The sequence below is a fragment of the Papio anubis genome, chromosome 1, assembly GCF_008728515.1.
Source record: "Papio anubis isolate 15944 chromosome 1, Panubis1.0, whole genome shotgun sequence".
NCBI classification, from domain to species: domain Eukaryota; kingdom Metazoa; phylum Chordata; class Mammalia; order Primates; family Cercopithecidae; genus Papio; species Papio anubis.
Window position 1 is genome coordinate 130,791,370 of NC_044976.1, and position 19,585 is coordinate 130,810,954.

Sequence of the window (19,585 nt, forward strand, 5' to 3'; positions counted from 1 at the left end):
TTATCGAGCATTTACAATTTTTCTTCTAAATTGTCTATTTTTCCATTAGGTTCTCTTTTTCTTTTCCATTATGATATATAAGTACACTCAACAATGGATGTTTGCCCTCAATTATTACAACATCTTTGTTTTTCCTTCTCTACTGCCCAGCAAGAAATTAGGAGCAGAAAAGAAAACTGAAAGATTATGAAGACCCATTTCACCTACAAAGGTCTCAGAAATTCTTAATGGTACCTACCTTTCAAGGTCAAGTTTCCCAAGAGACTTAGAAACTGCTCAGAATATATTCACACATTGAGAGCAGCCTCCACTTTTTGCACTACTGAGTCTACACCAGGTGCTGTAATAAATACATTCCATACTTTCTCATTTTAATTCTTTCTATAAAAGACTATTTTACAGATGAGGAAATAGAGACTTAGAGACCTTAAGTCACCCAAGTCATACAGCTTGTTAGTGGATGTCTCAGGATTCCAAAGCAAGCCCATCTGACTTCAAAGACCAACCACTTCAAAGACTAACCATTTTGTTACGCTGCATCTTACTACATACTCTAGATACTATTTTTTCCGGGTCTCTGGAGACCTTACTTCTCTCTGCCTTTCACATTTTAACATTCTGAGGCTAATACTGAGATCTCAGTATTTGCCCTCCACCCCCAACGACCCACACTCGAGCTCTAGAGTCGCCATACTTAGCAAATAAAAATACGAGATGCCCAGATATATTTGAACTTCTGGTAGGCAAGGACAGACTAAAAAAACTATTCATTGTTTACCTGAAATTCAAATTTAACTGGGTGTCCTGCATTTTATCTGGCAACCCTATCAAGTTGAGACTTTATTGGGGTTATAAGCCTCAAAGTACTACTTCCGGGTAATGAATAAAGCCGAATGGAGGTACTGATGTTGAGATGCTGCAGCCAAGGCCTCCTTAAGTGAGGTAGCCACTACACGTCTCCAAAAAAGCTACTGACTCGGGTGCAAGTAACAGAGATCGAGACTCAAGCCCCAGGGACACTCCATATAACACAATCAAAAAGCCAACAGGTCACAGGGCCTTTGGAGCAGAACAATACAAGTTGGGAGCACAGCAAAGAGAGAAAGGGAGAAGAAAGAATAGGGAGGTGGTCTAAGGAATCACCTACAGTGTGGGAGCCACTTTATAGGTAAATCGAAGCCCAAGGACACACCAAAGAAGAGGGGACTGGAGAACCGCTAGCCAGGCCTAACCTCTCTTCCACCCTCCGTCTTCCTCTGGGTCCGTCTAGTGGGCCCACTTCGGCCAGCACGTCTACCCATTTTCTCTTCCCCGGTGTCTGCGCCGCTCTTGACATCCAACCTCCATGTTCCCCTTTTTTTTCTCCACTACCTTTGACCCGCGCGCTCTTGGTCTCGAATTTGGTTAGCATCTCTCAGGTCTCCGACTCCGATGTTTTAATCCGAGCCCCGACACACCCTGCTGCCCTTCGGACGCCTCCACGTCAGCTACCCTCTGCCGCGGTTTCCGGAAGCTCCTGGAAACACGAACTTCCGGTCTGTTGGGCTCCGGGCCACAGAGATGGTGTCAGTGGTAGCCTAGAGAGGCCGCTACCCGGCAGGAGCCGAACGGGGGCTTCCGCTCAGCAGAGAGGCAAGATGGCCACGGCAGGGGGTGGCTCTGGGGCAGACCCGGGAAGTCGGGGTCTCCTTCGTCTTCTGTCTTTCTGCGTCCTACTAGCAGGTGAGGCCTCCCCACCCGTGAGCTCCGTTCTCTAAAGGGAACTCTCCGGATCGGCCCAGCCGCGAGCGCCACTGTCTCCCTTCTGGTTCCTGCTGCCCCTCTGTCCCCCCACCCTGTAAATCCTCTTTCTCTTTCGTTCCCACGACAGAAGTTCCCCCTTTGCCTGGACCTAAAGGTCCCTTCTCCCCCGCAGCATGTCGTGTCGCTTCACTCCCTTCTCTAGGCCTCTTCCTGGACTTCGAACTCGACCCTCTCCCACTTTGTCCAGATGCCTCGTTTTTCCCACAACCCCAGCCACCCACCCCACAGTCGAAAGAAACAGGTGTGAAAGTTAGCTTTCTTCTCCGGGTTTAGACTTTTTGAGACGAAAGCAATCTTGTTCTGTGGGTGCTGTGCGGCGCTTAAAAGGTAGATTTCTTATTTCTTCCTCTATTGGTTACACCCAAAGTCTGTGTCCCTCTGCCTTGCCTCAGGTTTTGTTTTTGTTTTTGTTTTTTTAATCAGTAAAGCAAGAATAAGGTAGGATATGGGTACTCTTAACTGTCCAAACCGTGAAGTAACGATTCAAGGAACTTTTGGCATTTATAATGTACTTGACTGTTTGTTTATACGCGTTTATTTACTGATACATGGCTTTTTAGTTGGTCACACCCTAAAATGCAAATGTCTGTATGTAACTATGACTGTGCCTTCCCCTAGTTCACATTGTTTTTAAAGATCCTCAAAGGAGAAACCACAGCTGCCCCACACTGTGGGCACACAAATGACCTACTGATATTAAATTAACTGACCAGTGTATGTGATAAGGTTTCTCTCAATTCTGTTCACACTCTTGGAAAAATGTCTCAGAAAGTTTTCTTAGCTCAGCACCTTTGTATTAACTGGTTAGTAATATACATACAGGATATACAAGCAGAAGTGTGATCACCTGTGCAACCAGAATTTGGCAAATCTAAGGTCAAACACCTTTCCTTTGACCAAGTTTTCTCTCTTTTAGTGTCACTGTCAATGGCGCTACATGGACTTTTTAATAACCCTTTGAGGCACATAGCTGAGTGCCATGTAGAGCATGTATCTGTTACAATAATGTGCGCAAGAAGTAAGAATAATGGACTTTAACCTCATTTTAGAAAGTGTGATATTGAATGATTTACCCAAGCCATACATCAGGTTAATTACATGATAGAAGCTAATACCTGTGTCTCTCAATTTTTTCTAACACTTTTTATCTTCCGATCAGGTTTGTGCAGGGGAAACTCAGTGGAGAGGAAGATATATATCCCCTTAAATAAAACAGCTCCCTGTGTTCGCCTGCTCAACGCCACTCATCAGATTGGCTGCCAGTGTGAGTTGAGACTGGGATTCATGTTTATGGACATTGATATTTGTCTGTGCCCTAGATAGTAAGTAACAGTCATGTCCTGCTTAGGAGTTCTGACACTCATACTGGACTGAGAGTAGGCAGTTGTAGAGAACGGTCTGTCAAGCTAGGCAAGATAATAAGAACTGACATTTAGTAAATGCTGCATACCAAGCTTTTTACATGTGCATCTCATATAACCCCCACGACAACCCCATAAAATAGGTCTTACTATTGTTGTCACTTTATAAATGATGAAACTAAATCTTAAAGAAGTTGAGTAACTTTCCCAAGATCATACTGGTAATAAGTGATGATGCCAGGATCTGGTGGCTCAAGCACTAAACTGGGACTCCTTTTTTTTTTTTTTTGAGACAGAGTTTCACTCTTGTTCCCCAGGCTGGAGTGCAATGACACCATCTTGGCTCACTGTGACCTCTGCCTTCTGGGTTCAAGTGATTCTCCTGCCTCAGCCTCCCGAGTAGCTGGGACTGCAGCCACTCACCACCATGCCCAGCTAATTTTTGTATTTTTAGTAGAGGCAGGATTTCACCGTGTTGGTCAGGCTGGTCTCAACTCCTGACCTCAAGTGATCCACCTGCCTTGGCCTCCCAAAATGCTGGGATTAGAGGCGTGAACCACCGTGCCCAGCCAAGCCAGGACTCTTAACCACCCTATTACACTTTTTTTAAGGAGAAAAAAGTCTCATATTCTATGGTGTCCAGTCATCACTTGCACTCTGAACTTTTTGGAACCAAAATGGGCTTCTTAAAGGCAATGAACTATTTAAAGAGAAGGCGTTGAAAATGCCGTATAGACTGGGTGCGGTGGCTCATGCCTGTAATCCCAGCACTTTGGAAGGCCAAGGCGGGTGGATCACTTGAGGTCAGGAGTTTGAGACCAGCCTGCCCAGCATGGTGAAACCCCCCATCTCTACTAAAAATACAGAAATTAGCTGGCTGCTGTGGCGTGCCTATAGTCGCAGCTTCTCGGGAGGTGGAGGAAGGAGAATCACTTGAGCCCAGGAGGTGGAGGTTGCAGTGAGCAGAGATTGTGCCACAGTACACCAGCGTAGGTGACAGAGTGAGACGCTGTCTCAAAAAACAAAAAAAAAAGAAAATGCCAAATAATTGCAGGAGGAATTAGTGAAGCATTCTATTTATCCTTTTTTAAAACTTTGTTTTTCCTTAAATTCAACTGACAGTGAGGCCACTTATTTTTACACTTTGTGTGTTTCAAAAGAAGGTTCCACGACACTATGGCTTTAAAAACTGTTAAAATCATAGGGCAGGAAAAGTAGTAATCTAAAGGCTAACCTGCTGTCTTCAGATTTTGTTTCCCATGGACAATAGCTCTGTCAGAAAGTAGTTTTGCAGAGAAGCAGGAAACTTGGAGTCTGATATTGGCTCTCTCATCATCAAATTGATCACCTCTGAATTTCAGTTTACCCCTGGAATAATGGTTGGAATACTTGCATAAAACTGAAAGTCAAATATCTCTTTTTTTTTTTTTTTTTTTTTTGAGGCAGAGTCTTGCTCTGTCGCCCAGGCTGGAGTGCAGTGGCGCGATCTCGGCTCACTGCAAGCTCCGCCTCCCGGGTTCCCGCCATTCTCCTGCCTCAGCCTCCCAAGTAGCTGGGACTACAGGCGCCGCCACCACGCCCGGCTAATTTTTTTGTATTTTTAGTAGAGACGGGGTTTCATTGTGTTAGCCAGGATGGTCTCGATCTCCTGACCTCGTGATCCGCCCGTCTCGGCCTCCCAAAGTGCTGGGATTACAGGCTTGAGCCACCGCGCCCGGCCAAATATCTCTTAATAGATGGTTATTGATGATGCTAGGTAAAGAGGGTGATCTCAGAAATAGATGGTTATTGATGATGCTAGGTAAAGAGGGTGATCTCAGAAGTGCTGTATAATTTCCTGAAGCCTTCTTCCAATTTCGTAAGAGAAAACTGGGACACTGAGAAGTGAAGGACTTGTTCATGGAAGCGGTTACTACTTTTTTAGCCATCTTTCCCTGAGCTATAGTGTCTGTTCATTATCCCGTGTCCCTGCTATACAGAGCACTGGGAGTAGGTTGACTGGTTCCAATCAGCCCCAAATAAAGTTTTTGTTGTACTTAGTTTCTTTTTTTTTTTTTTTTCTGAGATGGAGTCTTACCCTCTCGCCTGGGCTGGAGTGCAGTGGCACGATCTCAGCTCACTGCAATCTCCGCCTCCCAGGTTAAAGTGATTCTCCTGTCTCAGCTTCCTGAATAGCTGGGATTACAGGTGTGTGCCACCATGCCCGGATAATTTTTTGTATCTTTAGTAGAGGCGGGGCTTCACCATGTTGGCCAGGCTGGTCTCGAACTCCTGACCTCATGATCTGCCCGCCTTGGCCTCCCAAAATGCTGGGATTACAGGCATGAACCACTGTGCCCAGCCCTCTGGACTTAGTTTCTGAACTGGTTTGTAGGTAGAAGAGAGCTAGGTCCAGGGTGGGCTGAGATCAGACTGCTGGTCTTGCTGGAACCTCACTATAAAGTACAGAAGGCCAGGACCCCATCTTCTTGTAACTGGGCTCTAAGAAAACTCCTTTGGGAATGAGTCATTCTGCTCTATGTTCTTAAAACAGCTCTGTGGGAAGCAAAGCCTCTGGAGGTAAAGCCAAGTGCCAGTACAGAGAAACAAGAGGGGGCAAGCGGGACTCTGGCCACTGCCTCATTAAGATCTTGTTTCCTTTTCAACGTACTTATTTCTAAGTCTTACTTTGTCATATCTGTCTTTTCTGAGCAGGCTGCGCCCTTTTTAATTAGTGTAGCTAACATGATAAAACTAAGGAGAAAAAGTGATACCCAGGTTTGATTTCTCATTATAGTGCTCTGCTTCTCTTGGACAATTTAAAGTTTTGAAAGGGGGCTATAAATAGATTTCTTTTCCCTCCCTCCCTCCTTCTATCCTTTCTTCCTTCTTTCATCTATCCCCACAGTATGAGATGAACAGAGGTAGAAAACCTCCTCATTGAAGGCCCAGAGAAAATAAGCAAGTTACTTAAGACTACACCATTGCTAGTTGGAATCCAGATTAGAATCCAGGTTTTTTCCGGTCCAGTATCATAGTTTGTCTTCTTCCTGTCCTCCCTGGAGTTGAAGTTTTGGAGTGGGTGGGTGTGTGTGTGTGAGAGTTGGAGTCACACTATGTCACCCAGGCTGGAATGCTGTGGGACAATCTCAGCTCACTGCAGCCTCCACCTCCCAGGTTCAAGCGATTCCCCTGCCTCAGCCTCCTGGGTAGCTAGCATTACAGGTATGTGCCATCACACCTGGCTAATTTTTGTATTTTTAGTAGAGATGGGGTCTCGCCATGTTGGCCAGGCTGGTCTCAAACTCCTGACCTCAAGTGATCCAACCACTTCAGCCTCCCAAAGTACTGGGATTAGAGGCATGAGCCACTGCACCTGGCCGAAGTTATATATGTTTTAGTTGCCACACTATCTGTTCCTTTTCCCATGTTTTAAATGCTATGGCAAGGGCCAGGCATGGTGACTCACTCCTGTAATCCCAGCACTTTGGGGGGCCGAGGCGGGCATTTAAAACTCTAAAGTGATTCTGATACACAGCCAGGGCTGAGAACTACTGGTCTTAAATAATTTATGAATAACACATCCAATTTTCTGTAGGAGGGAGACCCTAGGATATCTCTGCACACATCACTGGGGACTTAAGGAGTATTACCTAATGTCTTGAATTATGTAGAATTCAAAGTATTCTGGATTCTGGGTATCCATCCTCTAATACAGTGCTTCCCAATCTTTATTATGTCATGAGACACATGGAAAATGTTATTTGTATGGCATCCTGGCACATAGAGAAATGGGTGATATTTTCAGGGCATCCTGGGGTGAATGATAAGTAGACTCCTGGCTGGAGGTGACTTTGGAAACCCTAGGTTTCCTGGAATGAGGAGAACCAATGAGAGCACATCTCTGATCCATTCAAGGCTTGTCAATTGGGAAGCTCTGTTTTAGAAACCTCAGAGTTCTTGATTAACCTCATCTAAAACCGGCCAGAAGCAAGTAAAGTCATTCCCAAAAAGGGCAAAAGGAATGCCGATCCAGGAAGGCTCCTGAGGCCAAGGGCATCTATGCGTGTGTTTTCACAAAGGAAGATTCAAAGCTAAAACCCTGAGCTAGAGATTTAGTGGCATTTCCTGGAGAAAATATAGGTTTGAAAACTTTGGTGTCTGTTGTTGTAGAATCTTATGTATATGGCTAAATAAGGTTGGGGGCAGAGAGCAAGAAAATGAAGTTCACAGAACCTTTCTGGCATATAATGAGTCCTCTTGTGCTCTTTTATATTCCATTCCCTCCTGATAAACTTCAGATGGAGCTCGGGCAACAGCTTTTCAGTTCAAATCTAGAGGTGCCTGTATTCACCCAAATATGTTGTGACATCTTTAGGGATAAAAGATATGCAGAATCAGTGAGGCAGAGTGAGAATTATCAACTGTGGGAGCTTTAATTTAACTCATTCTGTCTTGGCAGCTTCAATTAGTGGAGACACAGGGGTTATCCACGTAGTAGAGAGAGAAGAGGACCTACAGTGGGTATTGACTGATGGCCCCAACCCCCCTTACATGGTTCTGCTGGAGAGCAAGCTTTTTACCAGGTAAGAATAGATATATCTGCTGGGAAAACATCCATAGAGGGAAAGTTCCAGTGAACAGTCCTCCCACTTATTAGTGAAAACTTCCCTTGGCTGCCCTAGTCTGGTCAGGGGAGAAGGCAGGGTGGTCCTCAGAAGGAAAGGTGTACCATCAAAAGAAATGATCTTGAGCTCAAGGCCAAATTTCACCTATCTTGTCCCTGAGTAACCCTGGGTACCCCTCCCCTTCCTTCCTGGGGTGCAGACTCACTAGAGCTCTACTTTTTAGAGCAGATCATACTCCAGACTCAGAAGTTAGAGACGGAAAGGGAAGAAATAAGTCAACAGTATGATTCCACTAGTTCCCCATTTGTTTCCGTCCTGGAGGGCAGGATGTCAGGCTGTCCGACACCTTCCTGTGTTCCTTCATGGAATTCCTTTCCTATTCCAGGGATTTAATGGAGAAGCTAAAAGGGAGAACCAGCCGAATTGCTGGTCTTGCAGTGTCCTTGACCAAGCCCAATCCTGCCTCAGGATTCTCTCCTAGTGTGCAGTGCCCAAATGATGGGTTTGGTAAGTGTCCCAAAGGATCAGGAGAGCCTACTGTCACCTAAGGCTCATTGTTGCTTCGGTCTTATGTCTTTGTGAGGGATGTATGTGTGTTTGTGTCTGTGTGTAGTGTCAGTAACTGACTCCCAAACAGGAGGTAGTGTTTATTTGTCCTTGCTGCTCATACCTTCCCTCTCCCGCTTCCCTTTCCTTCGCCTTACATGGCATCATCTCTTTTTGTCACATGTTCACATCCCTAATCTTATAGCCTAAGACTCCCTGATACCATTGTCTTTCCATTTTAGTGTGGATGGTGATAGACATCATGCCTGCTTCTTTGAGTCACCATCTGCTTTTGAACTCTTAGTTCCAACTGTAAGATTCTTCCTCCCTCACTGGATTCCTAACTACTTGGTGTCCCAGTAACCAGTCCCCCTATTCCCCATCCTTCCCTTCAGGTGTTTACTCCAACTCCTATGGGCCAGAGTTTGCTCACTGCAGAGAAATACAGTGGAACTCACTGGGCAATGGTTTGGCTTATGAAGACTTTAGTTTCCCCATCTTTCTTCTTGAAGATGAAAATGAAACCAAGGTCATCAAGCAGGTAATGACTCTGCCAGCTCCTAGCAGTTCCAGTTAGAAAGATTATTTTTCTAGCCAGTTGTGGTGGTGTGTGCATGTAGTCCCAGCCACCCAGGTGGCTGAGACAGGAGGTTCACTTGAGCCGGGAGGCAGAGGTTTCAGTGAGCTGAAATGGCACCATTGCAGTCCAGCCTGGGTGACAGAGTGGGCTGTCTCTATCTCAAAAGAAAAAAAGAAAGAAAGAAAGAAGATTATTTTATAGGCTCTCCTATTTGGAGGGTGGCTCATTCTACTAGTACACCTGCTGAAAGATGGTTGCTCCAAAAAGAACCAAGACGTTTATTTTTCTCACATTCTCTCCCCACATTTTGCTCCTGCTTCTTTAATGCTCACAGCATTAAAGCCTTTTAGACTAGAAGAAACTATAAAGAATATCTGAAAGAATAATATGAAACAAGGTACACAGCGCACATGAAGAACCACTAGTATCGTAAAAAAAAGCATTGGACTAGAGATTGAGAGATTCAATTTGGTAATTTCTGGGCTTCTTTTTAGCTCTACTGTGCCTTAATTCTGGCCTAGTATTTCCATTTTGACTCATAGAGTAGTTAAGAGATTTGTCCAAAGTTGCATGTTGAGTTGATCTCCTAGCTATGTCATATCTGATTCTCTATCTCTAGTTTGGTGCTCTTTGTATCAGATCACACTGAGTCTTTTCAGTGGCTGAAACTTTCAATTGGGCCTGGCCATCTGGAATGGGATAATTTCATCTCCAGCTAAACCATTGAGTCTGCAACCCTTTGTACCTCTTGATGAGTTTTTCTCTTTGACCTTATAGATCCTGTGGTTGTACCAGATAACTATAGCTCAGGGACAGATGTCTCTAAAAGAAGTGTAGCTTCATCCCAAAAGGATGGAACTGGGCCCTCCTCCTTCTGGGACGTAGGGGAGGGCCTCCACCAACTAGCTGTCTCAGTGGGGTCCATCTCCCCTTTCAGTGCTATCAGGATCACAACCTGAGTCAGAATGGCTCAGCACCAACTTTCCCACTGTGTGCCATGCAGCTCTTCTCACACATGCACGCTGTCATCAGCACTGCCACCTGCATGCGGCGCAGCTCCATCCAAAGCACCTTCAGCATCAACCCAGGTAGGGCAGATCCAAACCATGAGGGTAATGGAATAAGGGGCAGAGGGAGAGTGGAACCAGGCTGGGGAATGTTAAGAGAGACTATAATAGAGAAGGAGTAGACACCATGAAGGAGCTCTGCGTGGGAGAACTAGAAACAATTCTGAAAATTTGAGGCAGCTTGTTCCTAAAGCGGATCGTGGCAGAGAAGCCAAGCCGGGACTGTTGGAAGTAGAGAAAACGACTTAGATTCCGTGGGGCACTGGTCAGAAGTTTTCCAGTGTTGCCTTTATAGCTACTGTCTCCTTTAGCCTTGTTGATCTTTCATTGTTTTCATCCTGCTTAGAAATCGTCTGTGACCCCCTGTCTGATTACAATGTGTGGAGCATGCTAAAGCCTATAAATACAACTGGGACATTAAAGCCTGACGACAGGGTTGTGGTTGCTGCCACCCGGGTGAGTGTTGGCTTCTGATCAGGATGGGCAGGGCTGGCACAAAAAGAGCTGGTAGGCCCCTCTCTAGCATATCAGATTTCAAAGTTGCTAAATTGGGAAGCCTCAAATGGGGAGGAATCTGGGCTGTGGGACTCCTGGGTTGTCTCTGTTGCCGCAGGACAGGTATATTCTCTTGACTGGAGCAAGAAAGGAGGCTTGGGGCCAGTTTTAAAGTATATATCCCCTGACTTTTCTTCTGTTGTACCTAGCTGGATAGTCGTTCCTTTTTCTGGAATGTGGCCCCAGGGGCTGAAAGTGCGGTGGCTTCCTTCGTCACCCAGCTGGCTGCTGCTGAAGCTTTGCAAAAGGCACCCGATGTGACCACCCTGCCCCGCAATGTCATGTTTGTCTTCTTCCAAGGGGTAAGGGCTCTTTGCTGGGGTGCAATGGCAGGGAAGAAAGAGGATAGTAAGGATGAGAGTGGCTACTGGTTGGAGAAGACCTTGGCACTTGACCTAAGTTGTTAATCAGCATAGAGCTTCTGGATGTGTCTACGTATGTCTCCCCTTTAGATTCCTCCATTTTAGGAAGCTTAGAGTCCTTCTTTTCAGGAAGCTTTTACACCCTGAATTGGTATGTAACCATCCCCTTTTTTCCCGCACTGATAAGATATATTGGAGGTGGCCTTTTACTTTTACTCTCTGGACTCCTTTACTGCTATCTCCATCCAGGAGCCCTGAGGCTCCTGACTCTCATCACTAGGACCACAGCCCTAAACTAAGGGAACAGCATCTGTGGCTGAGTCACTGGAGGTGGGGGACAGTTAAGAAGCAGACACATTATAGCTGATGTTCATCTTAGGTCTTTACTGAGGCTACTTTCCCCATTTCTGGGCTTGAGAAATCTTGTAATACATACATATGAGGGATAGTCACAGCTGGGATGTGGGGCCAAGAGAAGCACAAAGTTGCATGACTGTAAGCTGACTAGCAGTTGAGGTGACCTGAGACAGTCGTCTTGCTTACAGCTTTGATGATCTGGCCTTCTTCGAGGCTCTCCTAACCCTTTGGAATCTCTGTTCCCCCTCCTACCTTCCTCCATCTCTCAGGAAACTTTTGACTACATTGGCAGCTCGAGGATGGTCTACGATATGGAGAAGGGCAAGTTTCCTGTGCAGTTAGAGAATGTGGACTCATTTGTGGAGCTGGGACAGGTATGTGGCATGTCCCCCAGCCCCTTCCTTTTTAATTAAAACTTCCTCCTTTGTTATTCTGTGGTCTCAACTACAGGAACCACCACCTTTTCCCTTGACTTCTGTCGCCTAGGTATGGCCCAGAACAGGAGACTGATTCTAAGTGTTGTTTCTTCATCCTCCCCCCAGGTGGCCTTAAGAACCTCACTAGAGCTTTGGATGCACACAGATCCTGTGTCTCAGAAAAATGATTCTGTACGGAACCAGGTAACCTGAGCATCTCCCCTCATTTCCTGTTCCTACAGCTCAGAATCCAGACCCCAACCCCTGCCCTGTTTCCACCAACCCCCAGGGCCTGTGAGACAGGGTAGGAGACAGGATTGGATTGGGTGTTGGCCAAAGGATGAACACCACAGCTGTTGTTGCTGCTGGGAAGAATCAGGAGCTCAGTGGCATTCCATTGGTTCCCTGGACTGGGTAGTTCTCTGATCATTTGTTGCCTAGCAGACTACTACTGCCCATTAAGGATAGGTGAGTGACTAGCTCCCTTCTTGCCTTGCTGCCCCATGGATCCAGTTGTCAAGGCTGCTCTGCCCAACTCCTGGCTGTGTTACACTCCCTATCCAAACTTGTCCTCCACTTTCCTCACTGCTTGTTCAAAACCTTCCCTTCCCTCTATGTCCACCTTTAGGTCTGCTTTTTTCCAGGTGGTCCTCTTTCTGCAATTCCAGCCTTCAGCATCATCCCTGCTGTGGAATTCTGTAGCATTTAAAGAATTGGTTATCTGTTTGGCATTCAGCTCGCAGTTTTCTATTATTATTTGCTCCCTGAAATTCTGCACAATAAGTAATAAATGAAGCATCCACTGAGGATAAAGCAGAGTCTTGAAGACAGTAGAATTTCCTTATAAATATGAAAAAAATAGGTCTCTTCTTTATGCCCCAATTGTCTAATTCTAAAAAGAATGGTGGAACCTACAGGAAATTGGTCCCAAAAGGCTTGAGGGATAAAGGTCTACTAGAGACAGGGTAGCTCCCCAAGCAGGGGACTTGAAGTATAGAGCATTTCAGGCCTAAAAGAGACCTCCTGCTTCCCATCCCCCAGCCTCCCATCAGTTAATCTCCCTCGTTCCCCCCAGGTGGAGGATCTCCTGGCCACATTGGAGAAGAGTGGTGCTGGCGTCCCTGCTGTCATCCTCAGGAGGCCAAATCAGTCCCAGCCTCTCCCACCATCTTCCCTGCAGCGATTTCTTCGAGCTCGAAACATCTCTGGTGTTGTTCTGGCTGACCACTCTGGTGCCTTCCATAACAAGTAAGAATCACTTGGCCCTGCACCCTCTTCATTCTTGAAGAGAGTCTATTCTGTAGTCTGGGAGGAAGGTTATTACCCTCCGTTTTCCCACACTACCCCCTCCAAAATCTCCGGTCCATCTGTATTCTTTGCTCAGTGGCCTTTTCACATCTGACCTGAAACCCTTATTTGTTTGACTATCTAGTCATCTTAGAAAATCATCCTCACCGTTAGCCCTTTCCTGTCACAATCCTCAGTTATGGTTCCACTGCTCCCAAGCTCTCCAGGGTCCTGAGTTCCTCAGGGCTGCCAGCAGAGGGCATCATCTCAAACAAGCATGGAAAGGATGGTGGGGGCCCTTTGACTAGAGGACAAAAAGCAGTCCTTCTCTGGAACTCACCCGGAGGTGCCGGAAACAGTATTCATACTCTGTGAAATGTACCATGTTCTTGACATGTGGTAGGTGTCCATCCATGGTTCAGTGTGAGGGTAAAAGTGCCTCCTATAGCTGATGGAGCTCCAGAGATAGTAAGGCCCTGTTAGTCACCTCTTTCTTAGTCCGGGTTACCCTTAAACTGCTCCTAACTTGAGGCCTCGGATAACGGGGGACTTCTTACTCAGGCTGGATTGCCAAGCTTCCCTGGGGCCAAATGATTTTCAAAGTGAAAATGCTTGAGCTCTGTTTCTGACCCCAGCCAAGTAGCACCTTCTCACTCATTTAGGGGAGTGACAGTCCTAGCACTTAGGGTCAGCTGTCTTCTCTAAAGCAATCCTTTTTTTTTTTTTGAGACAGAGTCTCGCTGTGTTGCCTAGGCTGGAGTGCAGTGGCCGGATCTCAGCTCACTGCAAGCTCTACCTCCCGGGTTTACACCATTCTCCTGCCTCAGCCTCCCAAGTAGCTGGGACTACAGGCGCCCGCCACCACGCCCGGCTAGTTTTTTGTATTTTTTTAGTAGAGACGGGGTTTCACTGGGTTAGCCAGGATGGTCTCGATCTCCTGACCTCATGATCCGCCCATCTCGGCCTCCCAAAGTGCTGGGATTACAGGCTTGAGCCACTGCGCGCGGCCTCTAAAGCTATCCTTGTACCACTCTGGGGCAAGTGAGGATTCATCATTTGAACACGTTTTGGATTTGATTATGTGGCTGACTTGACTTGTGTAAACAGGGATTTACTGATGGTAAAGACTGTGGAGTTCAGCCCCTCTTAAGGTCTATCTCCTTGGGGCTCCATAAGGATCATCATGGTGCTTTTATCAGTGCGTTCTTATATATCTATGAGCAGACCTGATCCTAAGACGTGCTAATCACCTCCTGCTCCCAGCCACCGTAAATCTAAATGTTCATTGGAACAGTTATACAGTTGATCTCATGATATATGGCAGAGTTCTCTGAAAATCATCTTAGCCGTCCCCCATATCTCCAGCCCAAATGATACAGAAATCTCTCCTGTGTTTAAAGATCTGAGCTCATTCACCTTTTCTACCTTGTCTCTCAGGAAAATCTTTAATTTTCTGTAACTACCTCACCCTCACTCCTACTTCCCTGTTCTCCACACCTTTTTCAGTATGGGATCCTGATTTTCTCTCACCCCTTTCTTCTGGATGCTGAAAATGAGATACTGAGTTCCTGCATAAGGGGCATTTGAGGGAGGAGAGGGGCAGAACCCTGGCTAAATGTAGCCAAGGCTCATGCTGGCTTTCCTGGCAGATACTACCAGAGTATTTACGACACTGCTGAGAACATTAATGTGAGCTATCCCGAATGGCTGAGCCCTGAAGAGGACCTGAACTTTGTAACAGACACTGCCAAGGTAGCATTGAGTCAGGCTGGGTGGGAGCCTGGGGCACACAGTGAAGAGCTAGCATTTGAGGATAGGAGAGGTGGGCCATTCAGCCCCCTCCTCACCTACCACAGGCCCTGGCAGATGTGGCCACGGTGCTGGGACGTGCTCTGTATGAGCTTGCAGGAGGAACCAACTTCAGCGACACAGTTCAGGCTGATCCCCAAACGGTAAGAAGATGGGCCCTAGCTCCTTCTTTCTGTTTACACAGCAAGCTGTCCCTATCCTCCCTTGCCCTAGTGTCCCAAACCTTGGAATTCCACATTACTGTTGATGCTGGTGAGAATGCCTGATGCCCCAGAGAGCTCTTATGTGGGCCTCATCTGCATCTTATGAGCCAGCCACTGTCTCCCAACTCCAGTGTATCTGGCCAGTCTGGTTCCTGCCCCATGACTGGGTCTCCGCTGATAATTCTTTCTCTGGGCTCCCTTCAAGTCACAGGGTTTTTTCTCCTCACTGTTCCAATCCTAGGTTACCCGCCTGCTCTATGGGTTCCTGATTAAAGCCAACAACTCATGGTTCCAGTCTATCCTCAGGCAGGACCTAAGGTCTTACTTGGGTAAGCATCTGGTGTGGGAATGGGACCCTTAGCTGAGGAAAGGGATAGAGAAAGTCATTTTGGTTTAACCTTTATTATTTTTTTCTTTTTCCTCTCTGTTTTTCTTACCCCCTGTTTTCCTTTCTTCTCATATTTGATGGATCTTTTCCCCTTGTGCTCCTTTCTGGCTGCTGCCAATCTTGGGCTTTTCTTGTTTCATCCACCGTCCACCCACCAAATCTTCCCTTCCCTTTGGTCTGCAATCAGGTGATGGGCCTCTTCAACATTACATCGCTGTCTCCAGCCCCACCAACACCACTTATGTTGTACAGTATGCCTTGGCAAATTTGACTGGCACAGTGGTCAACCTCACCCGAGAGCAGTGCCAGGATCCAAGTAAAGTCCCAAGTGAAAACAAGGATGTGAGTGGTGGTGGGTGTCGGAAGTGCCCTGGGGCCCCTTTCCCTTGGGAAAGTTGGAGGTTCTTCTAGACCCAGTTAGACCCAGGGGTTGGGATGGAGAGGTGGAGAGATGCAGTCCTCAGCAATTGGGTGTTGAAGAACCTGGGTGAAAATGGACCATCTAAAGGATAAAGGGACAGCAACCAGTTAGCTCAATTGGTTAGAGCATGGCACTGATAGAGGGTAGAGGGAACGAGTGAGAAGAGGATCACCCTAGCCATGTGTTGTGGCCCATCTTCTGTGCAGCTGTATGAGTACTCGTGGGTCCAGGGCCCTTTGAATTCCAATGAGACGGACCGACTCCCCCGGTGTGTGCGTTCCACTGCACGATTAGCCAGGGCCTTGTCTCCTGCCTTCGAACTGAGTCAGTGGAGCTCTACTGAATACTCTACATGGACTGAGAGCCGCTGGAAAGACATCCGTGCCCGGATATTTCTCATCGCCAGCAAAGAGCTTGAGGTGAGATAGGGCAGGAGGGGAGGTGGCAGGGATCTGTTTGACTTCTTTCTGCTTTCTTGTGTCACATAGCCCCTTCCATCTCCCATTTGCCCCACATCTGTAGCAAAAGCTTACTGCCAATCTGTCCCTGGTCAGCCAGCGTGTTCTCTTAGGAGGCCTTTCTTTTCTTTCTTTTCTTCTTTTTTTTATTTTTCTTTTCTTTCTTTTCTTTTTCTTTCTTTTCTTTCTTTTTCCCTTCCTTCCTTCCTTCCTTCCTTCCTTCCTTCCTTCCTTCCTTCCTTCCTTCCTTCCTTCCTTCCTTCCTTCCTTTCTTTCTTTGTTTCTTTCTTTCTTTTCTTTCTTTCTTTTTCTTTCTCTTTTCTTTCTTTTCTTTCTTTCCTTTTTTTGAGATGGAATTTCACTTTTTGCCCAAGCCGGAGTGCAATGGCGCGATCTCGGCTCATTGCAACCTCCGTACCCCAGGTTCAAGTGATTCTCCTACTTCAGCCTCCCAAGTAGCTGGGATTACAGACGTGTGCCACCATGCCCGGCTAATTTTTTTAATTTTTAGTAAAGATGATTTTCACCATGTTGGTCAGGCTAGTCTTGAACTCCTGATGTCAGGTGATCCACCCGCCTTGGCCTCCCAAAGTGCTGGGATTACAGGCATGAGCCACTGTGCCCGGCCAGGAGGCCTTTCTTCACAGACAGTTTGAGTAGGTGTTCATTCTGGAGAACTCCTGTGGATCCCAGAACTCCTTCACAGCTTCCACTCCCATCTGGCATTCCCCGTCTGGCACAGCTGGGATGAGTCAGTCTAATGTACTGAGCTCCTGTCACAAGTCAGTAATGTAAGTGCCACAAGAGAACCAAAGCCATGGGCCCTCCTTTCAAAATGCCTAAAACACGAGACGGAAGCAAGAACAGAGATACTTCACTTCTCTTTTCAAATGGGGAGACAAAGTCTATAGGCTGGGGAGATGTTGCCCATGGTTGTTCCATACTTGGTGCTTAGAGCCAGCATCCGAATTCCCATGGCTCCAAACCCCAAACAATTATCCAAAAAACGGCACTGAGTTCTGAGAATGCCTTTCTCCTTTCCTGCCCTCCCTCCCCCTGCAGTTTATCACCCTGATAGTGGGCTTCGGCATCCTCGTCTTCTCCCTCATCGTCACCTACTGCATCAATGCCAAAGCTGACGTCCTTTTCATTGCTCCCCGGGAGCCAGGAGCTGTGTCATACTGAGGAGGACCCCAGCTTTTCCTACCAGCTCAGCAGTTCACTTCCCAGAGCATCTGTCCCACTGGGACACAACCACTAATTTGTCACTGGAACCTCCCTGGGCCTGTCTCAGACTGGGATTAACATAAAAGACTGGAACTATCCAAAAGAGACAGGGAGAGATAAGTTGCCTCCCTTCCTCCACTCCACTTTCCCATCTCCCCTTCCCCATTTCCTCCTCCTTCTCTACTCATGCCAGATTTTGGGAATACAAATAGAAGCTTCTTGCTCCTGTTTAACTCCCTAGTTACCCACCCTAATTTGCCCTTCAGTATCCTTCTACTTTTTCCGTCCTGCCCTGTACCTCTCTCTGCTCCTCACCCCCACCCCTGTACCCAGTTACCTTCCTGACTGGGAAGGACATAAAAGGTTGAATGTCAGGGTCAAACTACATTGAACCCCTGAGGAGGACAGGGGCATCTCTGGGCTGAGCCTCCTGTATCCTTCCCACCGTCCTTTCTTCAGGCCCTCAGACGGCACATTAGGGTGGGCGTGCTGCGGGTGGGTATCCCACCTCCAGCCCACAGTGCTCAGTTGTACTTTTTATTAAGCTGTAATATCTATTTTTGTTTTTGTCTTTTTCCTTTATTCTTTTTGTAAATATATATATAATGAGTTTCATTAAAATAGATTATCCCACATTACTTGTACTGCTACAGTTATTCTTCCCAGGCAACTCTGTTCAGCGAGCCTGGACTGGAAGTCATGAAGTTGTTATCTTTTATGCTATCGTCTTGGGCTCCAGAGGACCCAAGGGGTAAGGCTCTGTCAAAAACAGTTGAAGTCCTTTCAAATTGCAGAGCCCTGGTTCTCCTCTTGTAAGAACAATGTTAACGTAGTTTCTTCTCACTTTGTAATGAACAGGCATGTCTTTATTCACTCTGAGACACTGGCTGGGGTACAGAGATGAAGAGAATATAACCCTAACCCTTGAGTAGCTCACAGTTGGGATGAGAGAAGAGACAGACATTCTCATAGCTACATGTAATCCAGTGTAATATAAGGAATAATCTCAGTGTATCCCAAGTGCTCTGGTAGCACATAGAGGAATTCAGGACCATGTCGCGGGTGACATTCAAGTGATGACTTAAAGCGTTCACCGGGTGTGGAAGCACAGAATGAAGAAAAGGCGTGAGTCACGTTTGGGAGATGGTAAGTTCAGTGTGTCTGAGCCATAAGGATCAGCAGGAGGCGAGACTAGGCTGAATCCCGAAGTTCTTGGCTGGCATGCTAAGGAGTTTGGGTTTCTGTTAATGGTGGGCCTTTCGTAGGCCAAAACAAGTTTGGACTATTTTAGAAAAAGAACCTGACCTCTGTAGAGATGCTCAAATTCCCTAGGTCTTCACGGAGGCAAAATTCTGGAGTATAGCAGCCCTGCTAAATGATCGTGGGCAACGGCTGAGTCAGCCAAGGGGGAAAGAGAACCTGCAGGAGCAGAAGCTTAAACCCAGCCTTCACTCCACTGCTGGCCAGGAGGCTGCCTCCGACACGTGCCTGAATGCCAGCAGCAATGGAAAGGGACTGGCTGGCAGTATTCACAGGGTTTCAAGCACTCCTCTTAGTTCCCTGATTGGACTGTTTACCTTTTCAAATCCTGCTGAGAAGAGGTGATTTTTCTCCAGGTTTCTCTCCAAGTTCCCCTGGGGGGAAGGGAGACATGTTTGGAGTTCCGAGAGATGAAATATACCCTGCTACTTCTCCCCCACCCCAACCCTCCCAGTTTGAGCTGGAGAGGCTGTGTGGTGCTGGCGGGAGTCGAGCACAGCTGCCACCATCGACTGGGCCGGGCTCCACACCTCCCTCGGCCAACAGGTCTCCCAGCGGACAGAGCAATAAACTCCCTCATCCTGCTGGCAGCTTCAGGAAGCAGAGAAGTGGCTGGGTACCAATGAGGGGGCTGAACAGGGAAACAGGGTTGGGCGGAATCGTGATCAAGGGGTAAGTAAGAAGTTTCGAGATGGAGGACTGTCACTACTTCAATCTCCTCTGCCTAGGGAAGCATCCTGAACACAAACTTGTCTGCTGCCTTCCATGCTCCCTTACCTTCCACTTCCTAAAAAACCAGCTTAGCTTTTTCCATGGCTCATGGAGAGGCCAGGCCCCATAGAAGGAGCACAGCCATCCAGATGACCCACTGGTCTCTC

The 19,585-nt window shown here is 47.0% G+C and overlaps 2 protein-coding genes across 5 annotated transcripts in view; one reads left to right on the forward strand and one right to left on the reverse strand.

Moving 5' to 3' along the window:
• The window catches only part of COPA (COPI coat complex subunit alpha), a 53,115-nt gene extending 51,573 nt beyond the window's left edge, over nt 1-1,542 (reverse strand). For both annotated transcript variants that reach the window (XM_003892913.3, XM_003892914.3), the window contains exon 1: nt 1,372-1,542. In XM_003892913.3, coding sequence (XP_003892962.2) covers nt 1,372-1,411 — 40 coding nt within the window. In that variant the 5' untranslated portion in view covers nt 1,412-1,542. The remainder of the gene's footprint in view (nt 1-1,371) is intronic.
• NCSTN (nicastrin) lies at nt 1,500-18,082 on the forward strand. Of its 3 annotated transcripts, XM_021925734.2 has the most exons (18): nt 1,618-1,722; nt 1,946-2,130; nt 2,963-3,067; nt 7,606-7,729; nt 8,157-8,278; nt 8,713-8,858; nt 9,835-9,985; nt 10,311-10,420; nt 10,669-10,821; nt 11,508-11,612; nt 11,781-11,858; nt 12,730-12,902; nt 14,591-14,693; nt 14,798-14,893; nt 15,195-15,282; nt 15,529-15,683; nt 15,969-16,181; nt 17,283-18,082. In XM_021925734.2, exons 4-18 carry the CDS (start codon nt 7,698-7,700, stop codon nt 17,403-17,405), a joined length of 1,848 nt encoding a protein of 615 aa, XP_021781426.2. In that variant the 5' UTR covers nt 1,618-1,722; nt 1,946-2,130; nt 2,963-3,067; nt 7,606-7,697; the 3' UTR covers nt 17,406-18,082. The 3 variants fall into 3 exon arrangements, with proteins under 3 accessions (XP_003892964.2, XP_021781426.2, XP_021781428.2); XM_003892915.3 differs by lacking the exon at nt 1,946-2,130 and having other exon boundaries at nt 1,500-1,722; XM_021925736.2 differs by lacking the exons at nt 1,618-1,722; nt 1,946-2,130; nt 2,963-3,067 and adding an exon at nt 3,107-3,125.
• Nucleotides 18,083-19,585: the final 1,503 nt, after the last annotated feature.

Bases quoted from the DNA above. Each gene is read 5' to 3' on its own strand.
- NCSTN (XM_003892915.3), top strand. From the start codon at position 1,638: ATGGCCACGGCAGGGGGTGGCTCTGGGGCAGACCCGGGAAGTCGGGGT. The intron at 9,986-10,310 runs GTAGGGCAGATC...CATCCTGCTTAG, and splicing joins CACCTTCAGCATCAACCCAG to AAATCGTCTGTGACCCCCTG. The intron at 15,283-15,528 runs GTAAGCATCTGG...GTCTGCAATCAG, and splicing joins GGACCTAAGGTCTTACTTGG to GTGATGGGCCTCTTCAACAT.